At 44.0% G+C, this 17,326-nt stretch overlaps 2 protein-coding genes across 3 annotated transcripts in view; both read right to left on the reverse strand.

Annotated features, from left to right (window-relative positions):
- Nucleotides 1–1,654: 1,654 nt before the first annotated feature.
- Nucleotides 1,655–2,736, reverse strand: LOC311102178 (uncharacterized protein). Its single transcript, XM_084143428.1, has one exon. The coding sequence runs from the start codon at nucleotides 2,718–2,720 to the stop codon at nucleotides 2,109–2,111; it is 612 nt and encodes a 203-aa protein (XP_083999554.1). The 5' UTR covers nucleotides 2,721–2,736; the 3' UTR covers nucleotides 1,655–2,108.
- Nucleotides 2,737–5,682: 2,946 nt separating this feature from the next.
- LOC311102177 (interleukin-1 receptor accessory protein-like) overlaps nucleotides 5,683–17,326 on the reverse strand; it is a 31,601-nt gene continuing 19,957 nt past the window's right edge. For both annotated transcript variants that reach the window (XM_084143427.1, XM_084143426.1), the window contains 9 exons: nucleotides 15,067–15,355; nucleotides 14,590–14,785; nucleotides 12,810–12,975; nucleotides 12,540–12,611; nucleotides 10,662–10,788; nucleotides 10,314–10,462; nucleotides 7,215–7,358; nucleotides 6,812–6,955; nucleotides 5,683–6,334 (listed from right to left, as the gene is read on the reverse strand). In XM_084143427.1, the coding sequence (XP_083999553.1) occupies nucleotides 5,976–6,334; nucleotides 6,812–6,955; nucleotides 7,215–7,358; nucleotides 10,314–10,462; nucleotides 10,662–10,788; nucleotides 12,540–12,611; nucleotides 12,810–12,975; nucleotides 14,590–14,785; nucleotides 15,067–15,355 (1,646 nt within the window). In that variant the 3' untranslated portion in view covers nucleotides 5,683–5,975. The remainder of the gene's footprint in view (nucleotides 6,335–6,811; nucleotides 6,956–7,214; nucleotides 7,359–10,313; nucleotides 10,463–10,661; nucleotides 10,789–12,539; nucleotides 12,612–12,809; nucleotides 12,976–14,589; nucleotides 14,786–15,066; nucleotides 15,356–17,326) is intronic.

The following is a 17,326-nucleotide window of genomic DNA, read 5'->3' on the forward strand; positions in this document are numbered from 1 at the left end:
CCAGGAAGATGTCAGTACAGGGTGGGGACAGACGCGGTGACATCAGGGCCTTCCTGTTACCCCTGCCTGCCTGCCTGCATGCCCACATGCCCAGGGACAGTTTTGTAACCACTGTACTGTCCATGGAGCATCCTATGTAATAGAACATAGTAGCTGTGGCATGGCCACCACTCACTGTGTTGTTTTAACTCTCTCATCATGTCACCACATACAACAATAATGTTGGGAAACCTCTGCCATGTTTTGATAACCCTGTATAATTGATGGTCAGTGATAATAGTGATAGCTGCCTGTAGTAGTTCTCTCGTACTGTATATTGTGTTTGATGATCCATCAGCAGCTGTGTGGAAATATCATTCCCTCTACCAGAGCGGACTGAGTTGGCCAACAAAATGAAATCCTTTTCTAAATGACCCTGGTCATCTCAATAAACATTCAAAATTAGATATCCTTATTTATATCCTTGTGTAATACTAATGTGGTATAAATAATATTCTCGTCACCTCCTGTCAAATCATTTCCCCTAATATATAAATTGCCCATTTCTCTTACGATGGCATTTCTGGGTTACTTTCCAGGCCCCTCGGTGGCCTAAATAAACCTCAGTGATTTGTTTGTGTTACTGTATACTTCTAAACCAATTTACTGCCACTCAATCTGAGCCGCGATTTGGTTAATGTCCGCCTTGCTCATGCTCGAATTGTATCTCAGGTCCTAAGAGGTTGATCAAATCAATTTCCAGGACTATTGAACAAAAAAAACAAAATCTCTAGGAGACTTACCTGATTAAATAAGGTTAAACGAAATACGTTTTTTAAGTGTAATGACTAAAGAGGGACTGTCTTCTGCACTATTCAGGTGCAAGCTTAAACAATTCCCTTCAATGTGTGTGTGTAATTTGCCTCGATTGTTGAAATGAAATGAGCACCTTCACCGAAAGCAGCCGTTTAGAAAACAGACCCTCCCACCCAGCACAATTTTCTCTACTCTCTCTTTCTGCACTTCAGCATTGTGAATGTGCTTCATAACACAGTATGTAGTCATTGAATTTGCCTCAATCTATTATCCATATGGAATACGGTTTCAACTTTTGTGCCGATTGATAATACAACACATTCATTTCATAAGGAAATACACTATAATGACATGGTGTCAAGGTAATGGTTGCTGTAGAATTCTATTGAGTTCTATTGAATTGCACCTTCATTGAGACGGGAATTTGTTGTATAGCACATCAGAACCCAGTCTATAAAAAACGTGCATTGGTAGAGCTGTATGGATTTCTGAACATATGGCATTCATAAACCAAATTTAAGTACCATTTGTCATGGGCTCAAAGGACCACCAAAGAAGTAACATGGACAGTAGATAGTATATTACGATAACCTAGACACTCAGCACAGAGCAGTTTGCTTGGCCAGGTAGTTAGTATCTGTCAGTCAGTTCCAACAACCTCTAATCGTTTATGGTCCTCATTGTCCCAGAAGCCTGTCTGACTGGCTGCTACCCCTCCCCAACCCCCCCACTCACACACACACAGATAAACAGATTGCAGACAAACCAACCCAGGCCAGTGAATGGTGAAAGGGTGACATCTAGTGACATCTGACATAGGTCAGTGAAGAACCAAATGAGATACAGAACAGACAATCAATCACATAAACACCTGCCTTTAATATTTCACGTCAAATGTTTCTCACTACATACCCATAAAATTCATTTTCCAAATTTCTCCACTTCAGAAACAAAGTTGTCTCCTCTGCTATTTCAATGCGATGTGTCCTTGGCATTTTGCCAGCAAGTTGTAAGTCAAGTCTATTGCAGTTGCCCCTGTCTTCAGCCAGTGTTCTACAGTGCACAGCCATGCCTGGTATTGTTGCTGTTATTGTTATCTAGGTCACACACACAGTTGTCAGAGTTCTGTGGTTGGCTAGGGGAAGGATGTGGTTGTTCTGCTTGAGTCTCAGTACTCTTAGGGTTAAGTCCTGCTTGGGTCTTCGTGCTGCTTGGATGAAGTCCTGGTTGGGTCTCTGTTCTGTTTAGATTAAGTCCTGCTTGGGTCTTCGTGCTGCTTGGATGAAGTCCTGGTTGGGACTGTTCAATCCTGGTCAGTTACTGTTTACTACGGGTTGATGATGAAGCTGAGTCTTCGCCGACGCCCTACCCAAGACCCCGCGAGGCTCCCTAAAACTCACACACACACTACAGTTCGTACCGTGGCCAACCTCTTTAACCTTCGACATCTCTCCTCTGCTGCGCGCCCCCTGTATCCTCTGTATCCTCCACTTGCGCCCCCTGCCTCTGCCACCGATGCCTGCATCACCCTTCCCATCCCTCTGCGGCTCCACAGCATCCTGCTGCTGGCGCTGAAGGAACAATGAAGCGGCCAGGTCGGAGTGGGACGAGGTACTGTCGATGAGCCTCCTCCCCAGGGCCAGCGGCCTCACAGGCAGGGCCAGGCGCAGGCGCTTCCAGAAGCGAGAGGTGGGCGGCTCCGACTGGCGTCCCCTCCAGGTGATGGTGTCGGTACTGCGGCGTAGCTGCTGGGCCTCAGTGCAGGAGGCCAATAGTCTCGGGAGGGGGCCGTAAAGGATGGTGATGATGTGTGCATGGCTGGTGAGCTGGATGTAGAGGCCCAGGCGACACTCCAGCAGGCTGACGCTCTTCTCTGTCAGATAGTCAGGGCTAAGGACCAGCAGGATCCGGCAGCTTGACTGCATACACCTGAGGACAGCCTCCGACACATCTAGGGGAGAGACTCATCTTAGGAACCCACCAGGACAGGACAATGACACTATTGGCAACATTCAATCAAAACCGCATTGCGGTATTTAAAGATACACTACGTACGTTTAGTTGCCATATTTTGGCTAGAATGCATGTGCTAATATATACAGTTGAAGTCGGAAGTTTACATACACTTAGGTCGGAGACATCTGAAAATGATCGGAGAGGTTGAGGGTAGAGGAAGTTCAGGAGTAAAAACAAACAAAATATAATTATTGTAAAATTGACTGTGTCCATAAAATGTATATAGTATGAATAAGCTGGAAGTAGAGGCCTAAGCATTGTTGTTCACTAGTTTACTCCAATTAGGGAAGGTGTGGTGGGGTTTGAAAGTAATAAAGGGAAATATATTTAAAGAAAGGATATGTATATATATGTATGTATATGTATTTACATGTATGTATGTGTATATGTACAGTTGAAGTCGGAAGTTTACATACACTTAGGTTGGAGTCATTAAAACTTGTTTTTCAACCACTCCACACATTTCTTGTTAACAAACTATAGTTTTGGCAAGTCGGTTAGGACATCTATTGACATGACACAAGTAATTTTTCCAACAATTGTTTACAGATTATTTCACTTATAATTCACTGTATCACAATTCCAGTGGGTCAGAAGTTTACATACATTAAGTTGACTGTGCCTTTAAACAGCTTGGAAAATTCCAGGAAATGATGTCAAGGCTTTTGAAGCTTCTGATAGGTTAATTGACATCATTTGAGTCAATGGTCCCATGTAGCTCAGTTGGTAGAGCATGGCGCTTGCAACAACAGGGTTGTGGGTTCGATTCCCACGGGGGGCCAGTATGAAAAATAAAAATAAATGTATGCACTCACTAACTAAGTCGCTCTGGACAAGTCTGGTTCATCCTTGGGAGCAATTTCCAAACGCCTGAAGGTACCACGTTCATCTGTACAAACAATAGTACGCAAGTATAAACACCATGGGACCACGCAGCCGTCATACCGCTCAGGAAGGAGACGTGTTCTGTCTCCTAGAGATGAATGTACTTTGGTTGCGAAAAGTGCAAATCAATCCCAGAACAACAGCAAATGTGAAGATGCTGGAGGAAACAGGTACAAAAGTATCTGTAAAACAAGTCCTATATCGACATAACCTGAAAGGCCGCTCAGCAAGGAAGAAGCCACTGCTCCAAAACCGCCATAAAAAGGTCAGACTACGGTTTGCAACTGCACATGGGGACAAAGATCATACTTTTTGGAGAAATGTCCTCTGGTCTGATGAAACAAAAATATAACTGTTTGGCCATAATGACCATCGTTATGTTTGGAGGAAAAAGGGGGTGCCTTGCAAGCCGAAGAACACCATCCCAACCAAGAAGCACGGGGGTGGCAGCTTCATGCTGTTGGGGTGCTTTGCTGCAGGAGGGACTGGTGCACTTCACAAAATAGATGGCATCATGAGGAAGGAAAATTATGTGGATATATTGAAGCAACATCTCAAGACATCAGTCAGGAAGTTAAAGCTTGGTTGCAAATGAGTCTTCCAAATGGACAATGACCCCAAGCATACTTCCAAATTTGTGGCAAAATGGCTTAAGGACAACAAAGTCAAGGTATTGGAGTGGCCATCACAAAGCCCTGACCTCAATCCTATAGAAAGTTTGTGGGCAGAACTGAAAAAGTGTGTGCGAGCAAGGAGGCCTACAAACCTGACTCAGTTACACCAGCTCTGTGGGAAGCTTGTGGAAGGCTACCCAAAACGTTTGACCCAAGTTAAACAATTTAAAGGCAACACTACCAAATACTAATTGAGTGTATGTAAACTTCTGACCCACTGGGAATGTGATGAAAGAAATAAAAGCTGAAATAAATCACTCTCTACTATCATTCTGACATTTCACATTCTTAAAATAAAGTGGTGATCCTAACTGACCTAAGACAGGGAATTATTCCTTGGATTAAATGTCAGGAATTGTGAAAAGCTGAGTTTAAATGTATTTGGCTAAGGTGTATGTAAACTTCCGACTTCAACTGTACATTTCTTATCCCATTAAACCACACAAATCTTACATTTTAAGCTAACAAACATGTATGATTTTGCTCATGAATGTGGGGAGGAGAGGTAGGCTCATTTATAGACAATATTTCTGTCTATTTAGGGGACCCCTTTTGGCTGAAGTGCACCCCTACAGGCAAAAATTCTGCAAAGCTAGATTTTTTCTGTCACAGATTCAGCCGAGGCTGCTCCTCCTCCTTGCTCGGGCAGGCTTCGGCGTTCGTCGTCACCGGAGTACTAGCTGCTACCGATCTATGTTTCTGTGTTCTACTTGTCTTGTCTTTATTGTTCACACCTGGTTCACATTAGGTATTGATTACTTCCCTATTTAACCCTCTGGCTCCCACTGTATGTTGTGCGTGTTTGTTCATGTTTGGTTGTCGTCTGGTGAGCGGGTTTGTTTCCTCCCTGCGTGGAGGTTATGTTATTTACGTTACCTACGAGTAAAGTAAGTTTTCGATTAGCTCTGTGTCCTGCGCCAGACTTCGTCCTACCGCATCACACTGACACCCTGACATTTTCCTACGGTCAAATAAAATTACAGAATAGTTTTGATGTACTGTAAAAAACGTACTAACCACTAACAAGTGGACTCACCTCACAACTGTGCACATTAATCACACTGATTAAACATTGCAATGGCAGGTTCCACTGAATTTCAGCCTATACATTTCCCACGATCAAAAACAATGACAAATGCACAATGTCAACATACTCATAGCTATCATAGATATCACCTTCCAGAAATATATTTCAACCAGGAACTCCAAACACACAGCCATGTGAAAGATAATAATATACCATATGCATAATATGACAAACTTTAATGAAAATGTGATGAAATTAAATGACATGACATGGATGAAACGGATATTGAGATGTAAAAAAATGAATTTATTCAGATAAACATTTACATAATATGAAAGAATTATACAAAACGATATAACATATGTGGGACTATTTCAAAAGAGCATTTAACAGAATGCAAAACAAATGGATGAATAGCTTGTCACTCACAAAAAGGAAACAAGACGACAGTGAAATGATGGAACAATGGTGTGTGTGTATGTGTGTGCGTCCGTATGTCACGTATATCCTATGCCATTCTGTATTCTAAGCGCGAGTTGCATCTCCCCTATGTTATTATGCACGCTGTGTGTCTATAGCTATATTCTGCAGTGGTATCGCGTTACTTGGCTCTGTAGCGGGTCTTCAATCCTTCTGACAGGCAGCTCCACACGCAGTCGCTTCCAGAACCTGGAGGACAGATCACTGGATTTGTCCCCTTGCCAACGGACCAGCGCCAGGGCCACCCTCGCCCGCCTCAGCTCGCGCACCCAGCCGTCCCGCCTCAGTGGCTTATACTGGACCAGGATGACTCGTAGATGCCCACCCCACGCCATGCTGTCCAGCCCTGCCTTGAGCTCCAGCAGGGCCTGGGTCCCCTGGAGGCCGTATCCTGGGCTGAGCACCACCAGGAGGCGGCGACTGCGGCCCACAAAGGTCAGCGTCTCGTCTGTGATGGCTGGGAAGGGAGAGGGGATCACACCATTCTCACTCAGTCACACAGTGTGTTCGAGGGGGTCGGCCTGAGCAAGGTACTATGCAGATTCGCTAATCTTGATCACATAATGAGTAGTAATTTGGGATGCAAAATGACTTGTAGATCAGTGATTCAGAGCAGAGCCTTTGTTCAGGCCAATCCTCCGAAACCTCTAATGGTAATAGCATGTGTCATTGTTAGGGCCAGAGGAGGTTTGCTGACCATGTGACCTGACCAGGGAAAACTCCAGGCCCTAGTTGTAGGCTATTAGGGACTAGAGTTTTTCCTGGTCAGGTCATGTGGTCAGGAAAACCTCCTGACTCCTGGTTTACTCTTACATTCTGTTCCCCTTTCTCTCATACACTCCTCATCCCGCTGTTGGACTGTTCCATACTGATATCAGTGCCTGAAGATAGACTATACCATTCTGTCTAAGCAGGGGGGTTATCCCATACTCACTCCCTCCAGGAAGGCTGTCCCTGTCGAAGATGCAGACAGTATATCCCAGCTCGTTCTCCAGGACCCTGCGCAGTGTCAAGAGGACAAATTGCTCCTCGTCGCTATTCCTTGCATACGAGATGTAGATGTCATACTCCTTGTCGTCTGAATGAGAGAGGAAGCAGAAACTCAGTAAATATGTATTTCACAGATGTCATTAGTAGGGTCAGGAGTTTCCTGACCACATGACCTGACCAGGCAAAATTCAGGGTAACTAACTAAGGCCTGGAGTGCTTGGTGTTTTTCCTGGTCAGGTTTAATAAGTTGGAGCCACACTTTCTTGGTCAGGTCAGGTGGTCAGGAAAAACTCCTGGACCTAGTTGGTTATTCTTAGCGAGGGCTGTCTGTACAGTAGGTGTGGCACCTGTACAGCGTTCGTCAGTTCCGAACCAGGAGCGATAGAGCAGCAGCAGCTCCAGCCAGAAGATGTTATAGACCAGGAACAGCACCAGCATCAGGAACAGAGTCACGCCCAGGCCACAACCCAGCTCCACGGATGGCAGGTACACTGAAAATACATTACAATAGAGAATTGGGTGCCTAGGGCTGGCCTAGTGGGTAACACAGTCACCTGCAGCATATACTGTACCTGTATTCAGGGAGACATTTTCGCAGTGCAAAATAATTGTGTAAAGTATGAAAAATAGCATAAACCTATTTAGTCATATTAAGATGGTCATACTATGGATTATTAAGCTATTTCATTTAGAATTTTATGACCCAACAATATGTAAAAATGTTTTTGATAATATATTGATTTTGGCCTTTACTACTAAAGCCCATAAAAACACATTGAATAACACATTCATAAATGACAAAGAGGACAGTCAAAAAATCTATCATAAGAAACAAGGTTTTTAAGTGTCTGTCCTAAATCTAGGAGATATAAAAAATAAAAAAACTCTGGAAATATATATTTATATGTCATAAGCCATCGTGGATGTGGTGGAGGAGTCAAGCGCAGGAAGCAGAGGTTAGTCCAACAAGACTTTTAATAGTGTCCAAAGCAAGTGTACAAGCCCCGACCTCGAAAACACGAAGAGGCGAGGAACATTACGCACACGCGTAAAACACTTCAACAAGGAAAAATGACACGGAAAAATAAACACGTATCATAACAACGTGGCAACGGACAACAACACACAAATACCCTAGATACAACATGGAACTTATAAGACACGTAATCAACTCTAAAACAAACACAGGTGTGACAGACAGACAAAAGCAATGGAACACAGAAACATAGAGCGGTGGCAGCTAGTACTCCGGGGACGGCGAACGCCGAAGCCTGCCCGAACCAGGAGGAGGAGCAGCCTCGGCCGAAACCGTGACAGTACCCCCCCCTTGACGCGCGCCGACCCCGGCCTCGGGGACGGCCAGGAGGACGCGGACCCGGGCGCGTGGGATGCCCATGGTGAAACTCAGTCAGGAGGGATGGATCTAGTATGTCCCTCCTGGGCACCCAGCACCGTTCCTCCGGACCGTACCCCTCCCACTCCACGAGATACTGGAGACCACTCATCCGGCGTCTCGAGTCCAAGATGGTCCGGACTCTGTACGCCGGGGCCCCCTCGATGTCCAAAGGGGGCGGAGGGGTCTCTCCTGTATCATCCTCCTGGAGTGGGCCAGCTACCACCGACCTGAGAAGAGACACATGGAACGAGGGGTTAATATTTTTATACTCTATAGGCAGTTGTAATCTGTAACACACCTCGTTCAATCTTCTCAGGACTTTGAAGGGCCCCACAAACCGCTGACCCAGCTTCCGGCAGGGCAGGCGGAGGGGCAGGTTTCGAGTCGAGAGCCAGACTCGATCTCCCGGTGCGTACACCGGTGCCTCACTGCGGTGACGGTCGGCGCTCGCCTTTTGGTGACGGATGGCACGCTGCAGATGGACATGGGCAGCGTCCCACGTCTCTTCCGAGTGCCGAATCCACTCGTCCACCGCAGGGGCCTCGATCTGGCTCTCGTGCCACGGAGCCAGGACCGGCTGATAACCTAAAACACACTGGAAAGGTGTTATAAGGGTCCTCAGAGTTCACCAAATGGCGCAGGGTGTTGGACACCTTGTCCATAGCGGTCCCGAGTTGCTGGATCATGGCGTCCTGGAAATTGATCCGGTCCAGCAGGGATTCGGGAGACGCCGCTGATCCTGCTGACTCCATGAAGGTGTGTTGTTCTGTCATAAGCCGTCGTGGATGTGGTGGAGGAGTCAAGCGCAGGAAGCAGAGGTTAGTCCAACAAGACTTTTAATAGTGTCCAAAGCAAGTGTACAAGCCCCGACCTCGAAAACACGAAGAGGCGAGGAACATTACGCACACGCGTAAAACACTTCAACAAGGAAAAATGACACGGAAAAATAAACACGTATCATAACAACGTGGCAACGGACAACAACACACAAATACCCTAGATACAACATGGAACTTATAAGACACGTAATCAACTCTAAAACAAACACAGGTGTGACAGACAGACAAAAGCAATGGAACACAGAAACATAGAGCGGTGGCAGCTAGTACTCCGGGGACGGCGAACGCCGAAGCCTGCCCGAACCAGGAGGAGGAGCAGCCTCGGCCGAAACCGTGACATTATATATATATATTTTTTTTTACACATTCTTAGCACCTTTTTTGAGTAGGCACAAAACTACCGTCATACATCCACTTTTTTTATTTTCTTACCCGTACCGGTTACCTTCAGACTAGTCCCGTGACACTTGTGGGGGTCCTAGAGAAAAACGGAGACGACCATAGTGTTTGTGAGAATCTCCCCTTTCCACAGTGGGGGTCCCATTAGTTTAGTGGTTCGGACGCTACCAAACAGAAGTTGGCACATCGACTGTACCGACTACCGACTTCAGATATCTCTAGCTTAAATTGACAGATTTTGATGGGGATTTTTTTGTTGTGTCATTTAGATTGACGCACCGGTGCGTCAATCGACTCTATGGGGTTAAGCACCTTTCACACGAGTCATTGCAGCCCAATATGCTTCACAAGTTATTGTTTGAAATAATAAAACATAGTCGTACACTAAAGAATGCAGCATGTAAAAATAAAACAAAAAAAGCCAAGTGATAAAACAGAGCAAGATCTAAAACAATGGTAAAAAATAATACTAATATATACTAAGATAATTTATCAAATGTTAAAAGCAATAAAACTGAGAATAAAAGGAAAACTAGTTAAAAATCAAGATAATTAGAATATTTTAATCATGTTACAGTAAACAGTTCACATTTGATCTCTGCTTCTTACCCTCTGCAGAGGTGAATGAAATAAATATTTCACAACTATTTCCATTGAGTGTTTTTTTTTTAATCTATCATGGAAACCATCACATAACAGTCCACAACATCAACCACAGAGCACTAGCTACACACTACCTTCCCATAGTGACTAATACGACACTCAGCACATTCCCACACAAATGCTCTGTGATGTGCTAACTCATTCCTCACCCTCCTCTTCTAGCATTGCCCTGCGGGTGGCATTGCCTCGGTTATTGCGTCCAGAGCAGTTGTATTCTCTGGTCAGGTCCTCTGAGCTGAAGTCCTGGATGTGGAGCACATTCTCAACTGTCCAGTCCCCAAAATAATCCAACACCACCCTGTAGGATAGCGAGATGAGGGGAGGAGAGAGGAGATGAGGGGAAGTAATACATTGGACAGGAGTGACAGAAGAACGAGAGGAGAGGATAGAAACAATCAAAAAGAACAGTATAGAAGAAGTGTAGAGAAGAATAGAGATGAGAAGAGAAAGTAACAGAAGAGACGAGACAAGAAAATACAAAAGAGGATGAGACTTACCTAGAAGTGAATGAGATGCGGGGGTCAGCTAGCTGCTCTACAGTCTTCCCATTGATGGTCCACCAGGTCTCCCTGGGTCCTTCCAGGTAGGGCAACGACACTTTGCATATGAGATTCACCTCTGACCCTGCAACAGTCACCACGGTGATCAATACTGCTGCATTACCATGGGAACAATGTCTACTGTGCTACTGTGTCACCATGACAATATGGTGAAAAAAGAAATATCAACAACTCACAAAAAAATGCAAGTAACATTCTGTGAAATGGTAGTGATTTTACTCGAGTTGCCAATGATGTCCTGTAAAATGTTATACAGCATGTAGTTTTTTAATTACATCAATTTAATGTGGAACTGTCACTTTGGTCGGTGATGGAAATATTATTATTGACACAACCAAAGAACAGCTAAACTTGTACAACACTCTACTCTAACTGGTGCAACAAATAATAACCTATAACAAAGCACGCTGGGAAATATGTTAATGAGGCCCAGAAGTCACAATACCATGCACCCATAAGTGGTCAATAGGTTGGAAATGTATTCTATGTGGTAATATTTCTGTAACACCTGAAATACAGATATTCTTTCCTCACCCATGACAATTTTCCCACAATGCAGTGTAATATTTTGTCAAACGTTTACAGTGCCTGTAGCCTTGCTGTTAGAAAACAAATCAAAGTATCCGACTTTCTGTTATCACATATGCATCTCCCCAAACGCACTCAATAATCATCGCCCATCTCAACTTTCAAATTAGTGACAGCCAACACATAAGATATGTTTAGCAAACTCAGTTAACTTCTAAGTTCTAAAACTGATCTCAAGTCAGTTACTAAAAAGTTGGAGATGGAAAGGCCTCAATGTGAGATTCACCTCTGACCCTGCAACAGTCACCAAGGCGATCAATAATGCGGCATTACAAAGGGAACAGTCTACTGTGCTAGATATTGTCACCATGACAATATCACCGCTACAGACATAATTACAACGTTGTCACATGAAACATTTGTATAATATGAAAGAAGGAATAGCCACAACTCTGATGTTGATGATTCAATGTGTCAATGTTTAGTATAATTATTTTTCTATATTTATTGAGACAACTGTGTCACATCCATAGGCTTAGTATTCATTCTAATTCTATGATCACAACAGTGAGTAGTGGGATTAGTGGGAAGTGATGGTTTAATCTTGAACTGAATTGTATGACTTGTTATGGGGAAAGGTTTGAATTTGAGTTGAGTAAGTTGAACTTGATATATGTTGATATGCACTGAGTGTACAAAACATTAGGAACACCTGCCTAAATATTGAGTTGCTCCCCCTTTTGCCCTCAGAACAGCCTAAATTTGTCAGGGCATGGACTCTACAAGGTGTCCGAAAGCGTTCCACAGGGATGCTGGCCCATGTTGACTCCAATGCTTCCCACAGTTGTGTCAAGTTGGCTGGATGTCCTTTGGGTGGTGGACCATTCTTGATACACACGGGAAACTGTTGAGCGTGAAAATCCCAGCAGCGTTGCAGTTCTTGACACACTCAAACCGGTGCGCCTGGCACCTACTACAATACCACGTTCAAAGACACTTAAATATTTTGTCTTTCCCATTCACCCTCTGAATGGCACACATACACAATCCATGTCTCAATTGTTTCAAGCATTAGAACTCCTTCTTTAACCTGTCTCCTCCCCTTCATCTACACTGGTTGAAGTGGATTGAACAGGTGACATCAATAAGGGATCATAGCTTTCACCTGGATTCACCTGGTAAGTCCATGTCATGGAAAGAGCAGGAGTTCCTAATGTTTTGTACACTCAGTGTATATCTTATAATATATTGATATGCTGATGTATCTGATAGTCCTTCTCTACCAACCTTGTTTGACAGGATAGAGTTGCTCCTTGGCAGGGTTGAGTATATTGGGCTCTTTGGGTAAACCACTGGAAGCTGAGAGAAACACAAAGCAGAAAATACGCCCAACTTGATAAACGTTTTTCATAGTTATCCACAAAACTTAACCACAGGAAATACTCAAAAACATACATATCATTGAATTTCTTTCATGGTCGCAAATGTTAACAAAAGGATGTACAGTGCAAGGTTCATAGTCTCAAAACATTCAGATAGTTGTAAAAAAGGCCTTACACACTGCAGTTACATTGACCACTCTGGTGAAGTTGATGACTCTTCCTTTGGTCTCATAAGTGACCACACAGTGGTACAGTCCTTGGTAGAACTCCAACATTATATAGATGACCAGCTTGTCTCCTTTGAGCACACGATCAAAGTTCCTGAAGGCCTTATTACAATCCTGCTCAAGGTCAACACAGATGGGGGGGGGGGGGGGGGGGGGGGGGCAGTTACCACTTGATGTGAACACAGATACTGTACAGTGACAGCATGAAGAGAAAATAAAACAGCTGTAATGAGTTGTACACAGGCTGATGGAACTGAGCACCGTTTAAGTAAGTCACTCGAAGGGTACAAAACCCTGTGGTGATATAGTCCATCTACATTACCTCTTTCTGAACAGGCCCTGTGTTTGGCAACAGTTGGGCTATGTTATGTTGTGTGTTATGTCTTGTTCCTTCCTTCAGCAAATGAAGGTTACATTCATAAAGTGGTGTATTATTAAGTGATATTGCCCGAGAGGTCCGGCCCGCTGGTGGTTTGAGTAAATTTGTTTATAATAATAATAAAAAATTGGAACGAACTCAATACACTTGACTAAAACCAAATTGAAACTGTGTAGAAATTATAACCGACCTACATTCATACAGTTTGACTGTATCCAGCTCGCTAATAATCACAGAAATGAAAGCTAGACAGTCAGGGAGCCTCATAAATTCCGATGGATAGAGGACACTTGTGACAGTGAGGAACATTTTTTTTTAAAATCATTGCGGCTCCGGATCTAGTTGAAAACCGAATGCGTTTGACAGCCCTGGCATAGTAGCTATAGTTCAGCACATCAGAGCTTGCCGAACAGTCTGACTATTTGGATTTCATACAACCATGACAGCAAAAACTTAAGATATGTTCAGCAAACTCAAAACGTAAAAGGTTGATTTAACTTAGAAAGTTCTAAAACTTAAAATACAGTTACTAAAACATTGGAGAGGCCTCAAATTGTGTCATCAGTCATGAAATCAGTCAAACTTTATAAATCAGTCTTGAAATGGCACAACATGGGCATTCATTTAGAAAATAAAAGAACTTACTGTAATTTACTATCCGGTATCTTAGCTGAACATTTGTTGTTCATTTTACAGCTAACAAATGTAATAATTTGCTAGACCAGAATGCATTGTGGTCTACAGTAATATATTGTAAACTGGTGTAGCAGCACATTACTGTATGATTTACTGTAAAAATAAAAATACAGAAATCCGTTACAGTGCTGGTTTTCTTGTTGAGAAGACAAATATATATCCAGATTACAATGAACTGGTCTTTGTTAAAAGCAGGTCAAGTCAACATTTTCATTATGTGATCAAGACATCATGTTTTCTGGTATATGAATATTGTGGCATCTCATTAAATATGCGCACATTTGCATATCCTTTTTGAAAATACTAATATTAATAGACCAAAATACCAACAAATCTCAAAATGTATAGGTAGATGCAAAAATGTCATTTTAGCCTGTGGTGCCTGGCCTTAACCAAATTATAACCAAAAACATGTTTACAAAACTTCCTTGTACAACTTAGTATACAATCTGACAACAATGTTTTCCCCCCTGGGGTTTATATTGATGATAGCAGTGCCTTTAAATAAGGAACCTATTTTGTAAATTGTATCAAGTAATACACCATCTTAGCTGATATTGGTACTATGTACTGCATACAAGTGATAGTACTAGCCATTCTCTCATATTGTTAGTGAAATTAGTTGTACACAGACAGACTGAGGGTCACCTTACATGGTACCAGGTGACAGAGTGGCTAGAGTTAGGTAGCTTGATGTCCTCCAGGTCAGGGCAGGTTAGGGTCTTGTCCTCCTGTATTGGCGCGATGACTAGGGTGGGAGGCACAGCAGACTTCACCTCACAGTTAGGGTTCTGGCCACGTGGCACCACCACCAGGCGCACGGCAATCTTGGCACACGATGTCCTGTTTCTGAGAGGGGAAAGTACACACACACACACACACACACACACACACACAGATCATGTGAATCAGACAAACTTTGACTGTCATCCTTCTAAAAAACAGATATTGTAGGTCAGGAAGTTTTGGCTCAGGATATGACACACTTCCTGACCGTCCAACAGATAATGGATGGGTTCAAAAGATTAAAAGAATGTCTAACTTTTTATACAAACATCTGCTCATAGACCGGTTTTCTTGGTCGCATGGGTCAAAACCCCTGGCCCTACCGAGCCCAATCTCCATCCTACCTCAGCATGCAGATGTACTGGCCCGTGTCCTGCATGGTGGTTGGCTGCAGCCACAGCCTCTCCCTCTCCTTGCTGAGCCTCTGGTCGGGGTGGTGGAAGTCGATGGGCTGTTCCAGGTCCTGACCTGCAGCCACGTGGTACCACACCAGGTTGAGGCCCGCTGCCTGGGCCGAGTTGTAGTTGTAGACAGTGGGGTGGGAGAAGAGAGGGCAGGACAGCCAGCCTGCCTCCCCCTCCATCACCCGCACGGCTCCATTGTCTGACTCGCCCCAGTCGTGGCACTGGGACACTGAGAGAGGGATAGAGGGATTACTCTAGACAGACAAAAACTCTCTCTCTCTCTGTGTGTGTGTGAGACAGTGTCACAGAAAACACAACACACATCCACAGAACATCAAAGAAGATTATGGACAAAGCTATTACAGTGGATGAATGATGATCATGATTATTATTATATAACCATGTTAATAAAAGTGAATGCGTTACTTTACATTGTACCCCACTTCACATTGTATTTAGGCACATTGGGCTTGGAGAAGTGGGGTAGGGAGAGGGAGAAGATGGGGGGCCTGTACTACTGTAGTAGTCATCCTCATATGTTTCTGTAAAGGGGTGGAGGTGGGGGGCTATGCTAGGCTGCACGACAGTTTGACGGTAATTGCCCTGTCAGATTCACACAGAGAGAGTATTAGTCTTCCTATTAAAATCCCCCATATGGAACGTTACAAATTTCTGGAACCATCCATTTCCAACAACACCTCCTCCACACTGACACTTAACACAGACCCCCCCCCCCCCCCTGTTCACCCACAACTGCATGGGTTAGAACGACACCAACGCCATCATCAAGTTAGCTAATGACACCACGGTTGTAGGCCTGATAACCAACAACTACGAGTCAGCCTATAGAGAGGAGGTAAGTGAACTGGCATTGTGGTGCAAAGACAAAAACCTCTCCCTCAACGCCAGCAAAACAAAGGAGTTGATTGTTGACTTCAGGAAGCAGAGGAAAGAAACATGCCCCGATCCACATCAATGGGACTGCAGTACAGAGAGTCAGCAGTTTTAAGTTCCTCGGCATCCACGTCACCGAGGACATGGACCAACAACAGCACCACTCATGTCAGGAGGGAGAAACAGTGTCTCTACTTCCTAAGGCAACTGAAGAAATTTGGCATATCACCCCTGGTCCTCGGCAAAAACGACCGCTGCACCATCGAGAGCGTTCTGACTGGTTGCATCACAGCCTGGTACGGGAATTGCTCCGTCCACAACCGCAAGGCCCTCTAGCGGGCAGATGGTATTGGAGCATGACATATGATAGAAACTGTCTCTGAGCCATTTGGTATATACATTTTCATACATGAAAATTTGAACTGGACTGACCACCTGCTCCGATTCTCCGCACCTTAGCACACACACACACACACACACACACACACACACACACACACACACACACACACACACACACACACACACACACACACACACACACACACACACACACACACACACACACACACACACACACACACACACACACACACACACACACACACACACACAAACTGCTGCTACAAGATGTATTTTTAGGGGTAGATTAGCTTAAATATTGCAGATAGATTGTGGCTTCCATCAATGTAATTGTCTGCATCATTTCCAATCCCCCATACAGTGAGGGAAAAAAAGTATTTGATCCCCTGCTGATTTTGTACGTTTGCCCACTGACAAAGAAATGATCAGTCTATAATTTTAATGGTAGGTTTATTTGAACAGTGAGAGACAGAATAACAACAAAAACATCCAGAAAAACACATGTCAAAAATTTTATTAATTGATTTGCATTTTAATGAGGGAAATAAGTATTTGACCCCCTCTCAATCAGAAAGATTTCTGGCTCCCAGGTGTCTTTTATACAGGTAACGAGCTGAGATTAGGAGCACACTCTTAAAGGGAGTGCTCCTAATCTCAGCTTGTTACCTGTATAAAAGACACCTGTCCACAGAAGCAATCAATCAATCAGATTCCAAACTCTCCACCATGGCCAAGACCAAAGAGCTCTCCAAGGATGTCAGGGACAGGATTGTAGACCTACACAAGGCTGGAATGGGCTACAAGACCATCGCCAAGCAGCTTGGTGAGAAGGTGACAACAGTTGGTGTGATTATTCGCAAATGGAAGAAACACAAAAGAACTGTCAATCTCACTCGGCCTGGGGCTCCATGCAAGATCTCACCTCACAATGATCATGAGAACG

The sequence above is a fragment of the Coregonus lavaretus genome (genome assembly GCF_964263955.1).
Source record: "Coregonus lavaretus genome assembly, chromosome: 26".
Lineage (NCBI taxonomy): Eukaryota > Metazoa > Chordata > Actinopteri > Salmoniformes > Salmonidae > Coregonus > Coregonus lavaretus.

Bases quoted from the DNA above. Each gene is read 5' to 3' on its own strand.
- LOC311102178 (XM_084143428.1), bottom strand. From the start codon at position 2,720: ATGCAGTCAAGCTGCCGGATCCTGCTGGTCCTTAGCCCTGACTATCTG.